The sequence below is a fragment of the Sylvia atricapilla genome, chromosome 3 (genome assembly GCF_009819655.1).
Source record: "Sylvia atricapilla isolate bSylAtr1 chromosome 3, bSylAtr1.pri, whole genome shotgun sequence".
NCBI classification, from domain to species: domain Eukaryota; kingdom Metazoa; phylum Chordata; class Aves; order Passeriformes; family Sylviidae; genus Sylvia; species Sylvia atricapilla.
The window spans coordinates 88,422,727-88,435,017 of NC_089142.1; the positions used below are offsets into that span (position 1 = coordinate 88,422,727).

The 12,291-nt window shown below is 36.7% G+C and overlaps 1 protein-coding gene across 1 annotated transcript in view; it reads left to right on the plus strand.

Moving 5' to 3' along the window:
- Positions 1–12,291, plus strand: part of THADA (THADA armadillo repeat containing) — a 148,837-nt gene that overhangs the window by 41,532 nt on the left and 95,014 nt on the right. The window contains exons 26-27 of the mRNA XM_066316099.1: positions 7,550–7,639; positions 9,029–9,160. Of these exons, the coding sequence (XP_066172196.1) occupies positions 7,550–7,639; positions 9,029–9,160 (222 nt within the window). The remainder of the gene's footprint in view (positions 1–7,549; positions 7,640–9,028; positions 9,161–12,291) is intronic.

Consider the following 12,291-nt stretch of genomic DNA (forward strand, 5'->3'; position numbering starts at 1 on the left):
GTGGCATATTCTTAGTTCCTTTAAAGTATTTATTTTAGGTCTGTGTAGGATAAGAGAATGTGTTTTTTTTTCAAGTCAGTGAACTTAAAATATTTTGCTTACTGTTCTGGGATTTAAGTGTTTTCTAATTACTAGCAAAACAAGTGTTAGATTTATTGAAGGTACAGAGTCACCACATCTGTATTAAAGGTCAAACCCCACATCTTTTTGATGATGCTTCTTCCCCCTTCATAGTGTTTTCTGTTTCATGCAGGGTAAAAATGAAATCTGAATTGTTTTTTGTAACTGATTTGATGAGGTTAGGGAAGAGTTGTGACTTTTTGTCACAGAAGAGGTCTTCTGTATCATGTTAGGTCTAGAAAAAAAAATATGCAGTAATCTTCTGTATCCTTGCTCTTGGGCTTATTAGCCAATGCATTACACCAGGGGTTTTTTTTAACAGTTTTTTTTTCCAGGATTCATTGTGGCCTCCCACAAAATTGCATGGCCATTTTGCCTTCTATGACAGCACTGAAATTCTCTTTTGTGTGTAAAATGTTTTATTGAAAGCAGTTTGTATTGAATCCTGAGACAGTTTGTGATTTCAGGAATTTAACTCTTAGGTATTTTCTTTAAAACAAAATTATCTGAGCCAAATTAAAATTTGTATATAATCTCTATTTCTAAAGGAACGTGCCTGCTGCTATTGTCTGTCTCTCAGTAAGGGTAGTGGTGGTTCTCCGGTGGTCATCCAGAGGGACTGATAATCAAGAGCTTTCATAAATATATACTACTTCAGCAATAAAGCTTTAAGTGATTTTTCTTATTTCTACGTCAAGCTGGTATTTTAAATACTATTGTACAATGTGGCAGAAATAATAGTTTGTGCTGAATTGAAGATTAAGTTACTAACTTAATAAAAATTGTTAAATCCCAAGAATTCTGTTCTGAGCAGCATCTTTTATTTACTGTACTAGCAGTAGCTTGTGATAGCCACCAAATGCAAGAAGACAAGAAAAACATTTATCTTTTAAGAAGGCAATGTTAAAGCCATGGTGGCAGAGTGGGAAGTAGCTAAGTGGAACCATACAAACTGTGAAGGGATCTCTTTGTCCTGTTTCTTTGATTCCCATTGAGAGTATGACTGCTAGCAGCACTACATCAGGTCAGTGGTGTCTTTGGATGAGTTAAAGCCTCCAAAAATCTCAAGGACATTTCATAACTATTCTGAGTAACAGTGCTTCATTCCCCTTGCCAAGCTATGATTTGTGACCACTGGTCCTTTCTGTACCTCTCTGCATCTACAGCAGGAAGATAATTAGCTCTGTAGTCTTTGATCCCTTCAAGTGGTTGTAGGCTGCAGTTGGATTTACCCTGGACTTCCTCTTTGTCAAACACAACAAACCTGGCTCCTCCAGCTGCTTCTTGCAGGCCGTGTGCTGTAGGCCATGCCCATCTGAGCAGCTCTTTGCTGGAGCCTCTCATGTGTGTTCTCATCACTTCTGAGCTTCGTAACCCAGAATGTGGTGGAGGATTCTGTGTGCAGCCTCACTGATGGGCTGCTGCTTTGTTCTCGTGAGCACAGTCCCTTGTGTGGTTTGCCCTGTGAGCAGTGAGGATGTGCCCTTGGCTCACTCTGGGCTTGGCATCCACTGTGACCCATATATTTTTTCCCTTGGGGCTGTTGGTTTCTGAGCCATTTGGTTTTCAGTCTGTGCTGATGCTCAGGATAGTTCATCTCAGGTGCAACATCTGTAGTCTTCTGAATTGTTCTCCTTACTACCACTCTTGAATAATTTCAAATGTTACGTGTTTGCCTTTGTGTAGTTGTAGATTATTATGCTGTTTTGCTGTGTTCTAAAATAGAAGATAAAATTAGTAAAATATAGTAAATTCTTTGAGTTTTATTTCCCCTGTAGTTAGAACCGTTCTGTTTTCTGTACCTTTATTGCTGTTACTCATCCTGTCATGGGAAGCAGATGATTGTCATACAATTTAGTCCTATTAAAGGAGCAAAAAATTAATGTAGTTCTTAAAGTATGTCTCAAATTAGATTTAGTCTTTACCATAACGGCAGCATAAATCGATCTGCCATACATTTTTTCTTGGTGTTTTTGTGTAGTTGAAAAAAACCCGTTTCCCATTTATTTTGAGTTTATGCTTCTGAAATCTATCTTTGTTAATGAGGAAATATGCTTCCTATATTTTGAGACAACATCTAACTGTTTAATAAGTAATAAGGATCAGGGAAAGAACACAAATGTTAAAATGGGCAACTAAAACCTAGTCTAGTCAGGTTAGTCTAGTTGAGTTGCTTTGTGGGATTTTTTCATAATTCAGTGATGTCAGAAGAAGCAATTACGTAAAATGTATATTGTCTATATAAATCTGTCATTTTGAGTGACAGTTTTGCCAAAGTCTGTCCTGACTTCCAAGGTCTTTCAGCAGCAGTTGTCCTTGCAGTACCAGGAGTAGGTTGGGTTCTGTGTCTGCATTACTGCTCTTTAACATAAAGGATCATCTGACGTGTGGTTAATGATTCCAGTGTAAGGATTGGTATAACACAAGTAGATTTTGCAGGAGACAATTAAAAATATTTCTGTAAATTCATCAAAACTGTATTCTTGGTCCTGCTCTAAGTCTGTCTTGTCTATATTTTCTTCACATTCCAGTTCTATTTTTTATTTTTAAATGTAGTGTTGTTTTTGCCTGTCAAATATCCATCCATGCATTTGTCAGCTGACGTGAGATGTTAGCAGCATTTGTGTTTCAAAAAGAACATCAGAAACCCTTGCTGCCCTTGGAAAATTGTCTCTAAATCTCACCTATGCTATACTCAAATATGAACATTATTGCTGCAAATGATCTTTTACATGTCAGTTACTAAAAACAGCCTGCAAGGTTATAAAGCTTTGTTCTTCTGAAAAATAAAGGAAAGAACAGAAGCAGGTAATCGCTGACACATGTCACAGTAAAATGATATGTATGCCCCAGTGTCACAGCAGAATTTTAATCTCCTGGAGTGTTCTCATAAATGTACAGCACTGTTTTAAAAAGAACATTGCAATGTCCATGGTTTTATTCTTAAATGTATTTTTAAAATGCAGTTAAATATCCACCAATTTGTTATGGATAAAGGTGGAATATTTTGTTAGAAAGACATCAGTTAAATGAACACAGATGTTAACCCTTGAGTTGTGTAGCATCAAGTTGCTCCTGAGACAAGCATGAAGTGTAATCACTGGACATGTCACAGTTTTCAGCAGCATTTATGAATTGGTTCTAGAAGTTCGGTGTTACTGATAACTCCAAAAGCACATGAAAACTTTAAAGCGCATGATTCTTGGCTTAATTTAAGTCACTCCATGTTCTGCTCTGAAAAGTGATAAAGCCAAAGAACTGGTGCTAAATGGATGGAAGAACTGCTGCTGTTCAAGAGCAAAATAAGGACTTCTGGGTAAGGTTATTTGAGAAAAAAGTAAAACATTTTTGCATCTTTTTTGAGGAAGCATTGTCAACACTGTAAACTGTGTATCATGCTTAAACCAGACTTTCCCTTGAAGTTTTATAGACTTAGAATGCTTTGAGTTTTCTTTTTTTTTCAATTTTTTTACCCCTATCACTAGTTGGTTTTTTGTAACTTAGCTGTGATTCAGTTGTTTTCCAAGTGCTTATTGCTAGCTGTTAAATTCTGTCCTTCATATCATCACGTGCTTCAAAGTAACTTCCTGCCGCTTGATGTGACTTCTATATTCAGTGAAAGATTTTTTCTTCCTCCTCTTTTGCCTGCTCTAGAATCTATTTAAGAGAAAGAGTTTGATTCAGGGGCACACAGAGGATTGTTAGGGGTGGTGGGTGTCACTTGATTCTGTGTGACATGGTGCGGAAGATACCTCTGTATTGCTGTTTCTTGTTAATGGGACATCTTTTCAGGTGGGGAGAACTGAATGAGGATGGCAGAGAAACTCATGTATGTCTCTCTCTACATAAACATTCTTTGTCAGATTTTCTTCTGAGTGCTAAACCATGACTGCTGTGTCTAGCCATCAAAATGAAACCTTTTGTGAATGGGTTGTACTCTGCCATCTGGCTTTTGTGCAGAAGTGCTTGCATGAATAAACAATGACATAGTTAAACTGGAAACTCTCTGGGATGTAAATACTGCATCTTCTCAAGTACTGCAGTATTCTGCATGCATGCAGTTCTTCTTTTTACAAGTGAGTTTAGTAGGATATGCATGTTTTCGTTAATTTCTCCCTCAGCCTTTCTACATCAAAACGTGGTTTTAGTTATGTGCTTGAATGACATTTTACATTGGGGAGGGGGATGTTACCATAAGCATCATCAGCCCATTGATAACTTTTCTATTTCATTACTCCCTCTCTTAGTAAATACCCTTCCACTAGTTCACTGTTTGGATCTCAGTAATCCTGTTTGAAATTCTGGATTGTGAAATTGTGCTTCTTCGAGTTACAAACAGGAAAAAAAGAAAATACTATTACAGAGTCTGTGGTTGAACATACTGTTAAAGATGATCTCTGAAGCAATATAAAAATAGTTTCAGCTGGCCATGGGGTAGAATAGTAGTATCTTAGGGCTCTTCTCAGTTACTTCTTTAATAAACACATTTTAGGGGGAGTAGATGTAAAATCTTGTGATCTGCAGAATGTTTGGTTTAAGACTAATTATGGTAGCTCTGTTGCCAAAAATGTGTGTTTGAACTATGTCGGTGACTAATGGGAAGGTTGTTATCTGTATTTTTAATTTAAACCAATCCGATCTGTTGTAGAATAGGGAGAAAAAGTTTGTTTCATGAGAACTGTTGACAGTGGCTTTTGGGTTGTTTTAGTCCACATTTACTTGATATGTTCCTTTAGAGATGTCAGGGATTTGTCTTTTTTCAGAGATATGGGTAGCTTATTACTTGTGAAACCTGTAATTTGTGTAGCTTAAAAAAAGAACTTCAATCAGTTTGAGTGGATTTGTGTGTCTATGTACATGCATGAATCTATTTGTATCAGTAGCATGTGTCTGTTTGTATCTCAAAGTGCTAGTATTCGTTTTTTTCAAAGGAGTAAGTTTTTTGATGAAATGAATATAAAATATGTGGCTTGGTGTCATGAACATTTTTGAGGAGCAGAGCCATTATACTTTCTTGTTGTTCCAGTTTACGGTACACAAATAGTTGTGTGTACATGTTTCCAGGAGCAAGAAGCATGGTCAGCATTAAAAAATGAAACCATTAAATTCTTCTGTTCCATAATGTCTAGCTGTTTTGCTTCCTGCTTCTTCCCAGTTGTGCATCTCCTTGCCTTAACATCCCCAAGTGATGGATTCACACTTAAGTTAATGCTCTGTGTTTTGAGCACACTTTTTAATTTTGCAGCATGTCTGATAATGTGTCATGTTTCTTGTTTCCCCTCTGAACTGGAGGCCCTTTAACAGTCTGCTCAGACAGTTGTGTCTTCTTTTTTCTGAGAATGCCTGTGGACATCTTCTGTGCCGATTCTGCCTGTCAGTGGTTTTGATTAGGCTGCTATCAATAAGCTCTGGAACAGTAAAGCAAGTAGGAGGTTATGTAGATTATGTAAGTTACTCACTTCAGTAGTTATAATTTACTTTTCCTGTCAAAAAGATTTATGAAACCATGCTAATTGCAAAGAGTTTTGAGGCTGTGTAAAGATATTCAGTTCCATTATTTATTATTGATTCAAATGTGGCTGCTGAATTTTTGACGCATTGAAAATTGACCTGGTTAAAAGTACTTGTGAGGTGCTACTTGTATATAGTCCTTTCTTAAATCTCTAGGCAGTGGACATCTATTCCATAGGAAACTTGACCCCAATTCTGCTTTTGCATGTTGCACTCTGTAGCACAAGAGGTGATGTCACAGTATTTTTGGACAGAACTTTTTCTTTTAAAATACTGAGTTCTTAATGCTTTACATAGGAAAATTCAGGAGGATGGGCTGTTTGATAGGATAGACCTTAGGTTTTGCGCTGTCTCTGGCTTTGCATCTTTACTACATACTATATGTGCAAAAAAGTTGAAGTAGTTTTGAGGACATTAAGAAAAAATTGCATAAATGTCTTCTGCTTGAATAACCAGTTTTTATCAATATTGATGTCTTTAAATTTTCCTCATTAGTGCTTCAGTTTATATTTATTCACAGTTTTGATGCTTCCATGTAATTTTTAAATCTGAAATTTTTTTTTTTTTTTGTAGCTATAGCAGCTACTGCATATTCCTTGCTTTTAGTTCTAGGAGTTATATATATATATATATATATATATACTGTATATATTCACAGAATTTTTCTTGTCTTGGGAAAGTTTCTGTCCCTCTTTGAACATTTGTTTCCACCTAACAGTCTGGTTTTGCTGTGTTTATTCTGTGGTCTGTGGCTAAGGCATGTTATGTTAGCTGAGTGCTGGAAGGAGCTCTGCTGATGTTTGCCATGTGCTCGCTTACTCGTGTGTGAGGGGGTTTTTTTTGTATGCTTATTTTTACGCACATTCAGTCTTGCCATCTCATCGTGTTATTTTTCCAAACCTGGATCTGTCTGCTTATTGGAGGCTTTGCTTTGGAGTCATGCTAACATGGAACATTTATCTTGGTTGATCTTGTGGCAAGCAAACTCTGCAGTTGGCCTTGTTTTTCTAAATGATGGCCTTTCATTTATTTATTTTTAAAGGAAGTCTTTTTTATCTGCATACCATATATGTCTAATTAGAGCTTCCTCACAGTAACATTCAAGTGGTTTTTGCTTGGATGATGCTGAATGGTTTCATATAAACCATGAAGCCAACCTTTATCTGATCAAAAGATTGTAAAACAAATACAGAAGACTTCTACTTACGTCTTTTTAGCTTGGACTGATTTGGTGTTGCAGCTTTAACTATGCAGCCTTACTGGTTCTAGCTAGGGATGAATTCATGAGGTGTTTGTACATTGCTCTGTTTTGAACATGGTTGTTCTATCTACAGAAGCAGGAATGTGGCCTGCAGTGTCACTGCTGCCATGTGCTGGAAGCAGCGCTGTGGAAAGAGGGCTAATGGGAGCTCAGGCTCTTCTGCCCCTGCATTTTACAAATCTTCCATGAATTACTATTCTGAGGTGCTTTTTAGTATCAGCAAGCTATGAGTGTTTGTTAGTACATGTCTATTAAGTGTATTCTATTAGCTAGTTAGGACATGAGCCATGCTGAAGCAAGTGTCGTCTTCTTTTGTTCAAGCAGAATATCGTTAAAGTAGTGTTAAGATTTAAACTGTTGTATCTTTTTCTTTTTGGTGTGATTAAGATCCCTTTTTCCCAGGAGAGCCTGATCAGTTTAGCTGGCAAAGTGTTAGTGAGCACACACAGAGACAGTCACTTACCTTGTGTAAGCTACACTCTATCACCATTTTTTATGAAAACGTTATGTCTTATTTGAGAGTTCGTTGTGTGTGCATGGTTATTTTGCCTCTCCAGCTTCACTGGAGCATCAGAAATACAACAAATAAACTGATATTTGAGTGTAACTAATTACTGCAGAATGCTAATTATGACTCTTCTCCATTTGTTTCTGCAGAATGACAGGAAGGGAGTTTTTCTCTCGGTTTCCAAGCCTTTATCCTTTCCTTCTCAAGCAGTTAGAAGTTGTAACCAATACTTTGAGCAGGTAAGACGATGTCTGAAAAAACCTTGAAATACAAAGTGAAGTGGAAAGGTTAAACTGAGTTGTATCACATACACAGCCTAGTGCCATTGTATACATCAGTGCCTCTTAAAATCATACAGTTCTAATGTTTTTGCTAAGGCTTTTTTCTTTTAACTTTGGCACTTTGCATTAAGTCTCTGAAGACTGAATTGCTGTTGACTAATTAAGAGTTGCTGTGTTTCTAGGATCAAATGTTAAGGAACTTACATTTTTCAGGGAAACAGAACCCGGGTGTTTGAGTGTGTCACATTTAACAATGAGGCTTTCCCAGCATGTTTAAGTGATACAGGGTCATAGGCCTCAAATAACGCCACTGAACACTTTCCAGCCTGTGGCACACTGACTCTGAGGAAGGGCCTTGATCTTGTTTTAAAGACTCCACAAATGGTGGCTGAGAGCTACAGTTTCATCAATGCAGATGATAGGATTTGGGATGATGCTGTTACCTCCAGGTTCATGAACTTTCAAAGTAAACCAGTGCTGGCTTTGTTTTTTCTTAAAATGGTATGATATAAACTGTAGAAGTTGAGCAGCTGATTTATGAGCGAGGTTCAGCTGACTGTTTAATGGGCCTAAGTTGGACGCTTGGAAGCAGGAGTTTCACCAGTCATTCCATGGTTTTTTCTGCAGTCTCTGCTCTAAGAAAAGAGGTTGTGCACATTCTGCACAGCAATCCACTCTACCTGACGTTATAAAAGGTGACAGTGTCATCACTAGCTAATTTTGGGAAGTTTTTCAGTTGAAAAAGATTGAAACCTGCTGTCTGAAATGTTGATCTTGAATGCTTTTTCTATGTGAATTAAGACTTGTATCTTATTATAAATTGTTAAGTAAATGAAAAAGTATTGATTTAACTTGGTTTTCTGGTGGTTTTTACTATATGAATAGTAGACCCTTGGTGTCAATGGCAAAAACTATTCTTTCTTTAGTAAAATGTGTTATTTACTAAACACACATTTCCACTCAAACTTAAAAAAGTTCTTTTTTTAAGCTACTTTTTCTAACTCAGCTCTCTCAGTTTCCCAGTTCATAGAGAAACATCATCTGTACAGGTTTTTAATATTTAAAAATGAAGGCTGCTCACCACATTTGGGAATAAAAGGAAGCTTGGAATAATGTCGGAAAGTGAAGGCCATCCAGTCAGGAGTGTCTTCATTAGAGGGGTCCCCTGCAGAAGAACTGGCTGTCATACTTGATCCCAGCAGGATTTGCACTCCCATCTAACGATCAGCCTAGGATAACTCCTTGAACTAGAGATGCAGAAGGCTATTTTGTGGGGAAGAGGCTCAAGACTAGCATGAAGGGAGGATGCTTTTTCTCACCAAATGCTTCTTACACCTTTTTATTTAGTGAAGCTGAAGAGTTGAAAATCCATCCAAGCCTGTTTCTTTTGCTTTTAATCCTGGGAAGACTGTATCCATCTCCAATGGATGGCTCTCACTCAGCGCTCAGCACAGCACCTTTTGTCCCCTTTATTTTAAGGTACGATGATTTTGTAGTTGTTTCTTGTGTGATGGGATTTCTTTCTTGAATCTTTGGAATTTTTTTAATAAAATGGCCTTTTAAGCTTCTCTTCAGTTTAAATCCTTAAAGGAAAAATTGTTTTTCATTGGTTGGACTTTTCTATATTATTAATACTTGTTTTGGGGAATTAGAGGATAAACTTATGCAACAAGTATGACTTGTTTTTAAATCTTCATCTGCAAATCTGTATGGCATCACTGCTGCCAGTGAGAGCGTAGATTAAAACTGATGAGTTTGACAGATTTTAGCAATGCAGGATTTGCTATACGAGCTTCTGATGGGTTTTTTCAGTCCTGCAGAATGATTGTTTGCAATCATAAATGTAATGTCTGCTATATAGATTTGTAGATGTGTGTATGTATATGTTTCCATATCACACCTACCGTGAATATAGGTAGCTAGATAAAGATGTGGAGCTCTCCTTTATCTAACGTGTTTCTAAGATGACTTTTCAAATATTTATACAGTGTAACTTCCATTTATATGGTAGTTACAAGAAGATATTCAGCTACTGAATATTTTACTACTATGTATTTTGCTACTCTGTACACGTCCTGTTTGGGATTAGGAGCCTCATAAGCGAACTAGGGCTGTGGTGTGGAGGGAGAAATGAACATCACCAGTATTTGAGAGGAAGTCTTGATATGTTTGTGAAAGCTTCAGTGCAGCAGGGTGAGCAACTTCTGTGCTTAATCTTGCTCGTCTAGTAGTGAAACAAGACATAGTTGTTATCCTAAGATCTTTTAATTTTTTAAACTACTGTTTATGTTAGCAAATAGCATCTCTGTTTGCTTTTTTTCACAGTAGATGTTATGTATTTCTTGGCTTTTATGACGTTCTATGAATTTTCAAGAATAAACACTGATAACCATTTTTTCTGAAAGGGAAAACGCTACAGTAGGAGTTTTTAAATACATTGTATTTAACAATTAAATATGTTTGGCTTTCTACCATGTCTGAATCTTAAATGCTTTTTGGGGAAATGTTTAGAAGTATTTGTTATATCAGTAATTGTCTCTGTTTTGATGCCTTTATTAATGCACTGGAGAATGCATTTTTAATGTAATGTTTCAGCATTGTTTTGGTTATTGTTAATAGATTAACTTTTGATAAGCTTTTGGTTACAGCTTTTTAGTTTTGTCTTTGCTTCTCTTACTTTTTCCAAGATACATACACCAGCAAAATAATGTTTCAGACTTAGCTACGCTTTTATCTTGAGATTATTTAAATTAATTCAGAAGAGGTGGAGGGAGAACCCAAATAAAATCTTTAAGCTCAGACCCTGGAATATTTAAGACACTTTTACTGTTGGACCTATTTTCCTTTAGAAGTGGTCCTGAAGAGGAATAATGCAGCAGATAAAGATGATGTTTTCTACATTTCGTTTCCATTGATTTTGGTATAAAGGCTGTGGATGAAGTTGTAAAACTAGCATAAACTTATTACGTATTTGTGACAAAAAGTTGTGGATAGATGTACAGACATGCATTTTTTGTCTAGTTACTTAGCAAAGTATTGAAGTTTTTATGGTTACCAGGGGACAATACCAAGGATTTTGCACAGGTAAATGTATTTATGATGTAGCTCAGTGTGTTGAAATACTGGCTGTATTTCTGTCTACAGTTCTTACACCCATGTTTTTTTAATGCTATGACTGTTTTCTGTTCATTCTGACTGCATTTGCTGGAAAATGCAGGGATGACCTATCTTGGTAAAACAAGTACGTTGCTATTTTCCCTTCTATTTCCCTTTCTATTTTTCTTTATGCAATAGCAAATGAACAAAAATAAAATGGTTTCCTATTCATCTGGTTGTTCTTCAGAAGGTGGTAATGAATGCTATTGTGAAATAACCAATTAAAGAGCATCAAAGAGAAGGTCTGGTGCCAAAGGCCTTGTGCACCAAGTCATTAAATTGTGTATATAAACTGTTTCTTTGAATTGGTAAGTGCAGTGTTGTGTTCTATAGCATCTGCACATACGTATAATTGCATGGTAGTCCAATGCAGTTAAAAGATGTAATTGCCATGCCATGCCATACCATGCCTTACCATGAGATTTTTGTTTAGGGTAGTCCACCAGTGTCAGGGAAGAATACAGCCACATGGTGAGGAGAGAGGAAAGGTGAATGTGACCCATAACTTGTCTTAACTATCCCTTCCAGGGCTGGGCCTACAGGGACATGACATTCACTTGTTGTACTGAGAAGATGAACAGAATATTGTGCTTGCAAGCAAAGGAGCAGTTCTGTGAACAAAACTGGGTTGAGCAGAAAGAATTTGAGTTGGGCTTTTGAAGATTTTTACTAAAGCTCGAGTGGAATTTTCCATCTAGTGGGAGTTGAGCTGTGGTTGCTCTGACCGTGCCGAGATGAATTGCACAATATGAGCAGGATTAAATGCTGCAAGGACGAATCTCAATCTCTGCACATAGTTTTTACTCCCTGTTGAACCAGGGCACTTGATTACCTATCTGCAGTTCTATTAAGCTATTTTCCCCCGCAGATGTTTTATTTGGAAGGGAACACTTTGATTCACAACTTATTACCTCACTTTTTATTTTTTTTAAAGAGCTAGATAGGTCTGTTTTAATGGTTACTTTCTAAGATGAAAGAATGTACAGCATGTTTTTGATTAACAAGGGAGGTAATCGGGAGGTAATGTTTTAAGTATGAAACAAAAACATAACCTCCCTTTTGCCTCCCTCTCCCTTTTTCAAAGACCTGTAATCTCTTTAGAATGATCTAGAATTGAGTTACCTTATGTCCTCTTGTACCATGGCATTGACAGATTGTTTGTTTAGTGTTAAATGTTCTGGGCTGAATGCTCTGAAGGAGTAAAATGGGTATTGCTTTATTAACTTGAATACTTTTTCACTAGTGGAAGTCTAGCTCTATTTGAGAGTGTGACTTCTTAATATTTTAGAAAGTCTTTTTTAAAATTAGCTTTAAAATATCAAACAATATAAGGTTTTAAAACGTTGTTGGATATATGTGCCTTGACTTCCCCTTGACTTAATTCTTTGTGAAATTTTCTCTTTATAACTTCAGCAAATAGGGAGATTTCAAAGCAGTGTTACTTCTAGGTGCAT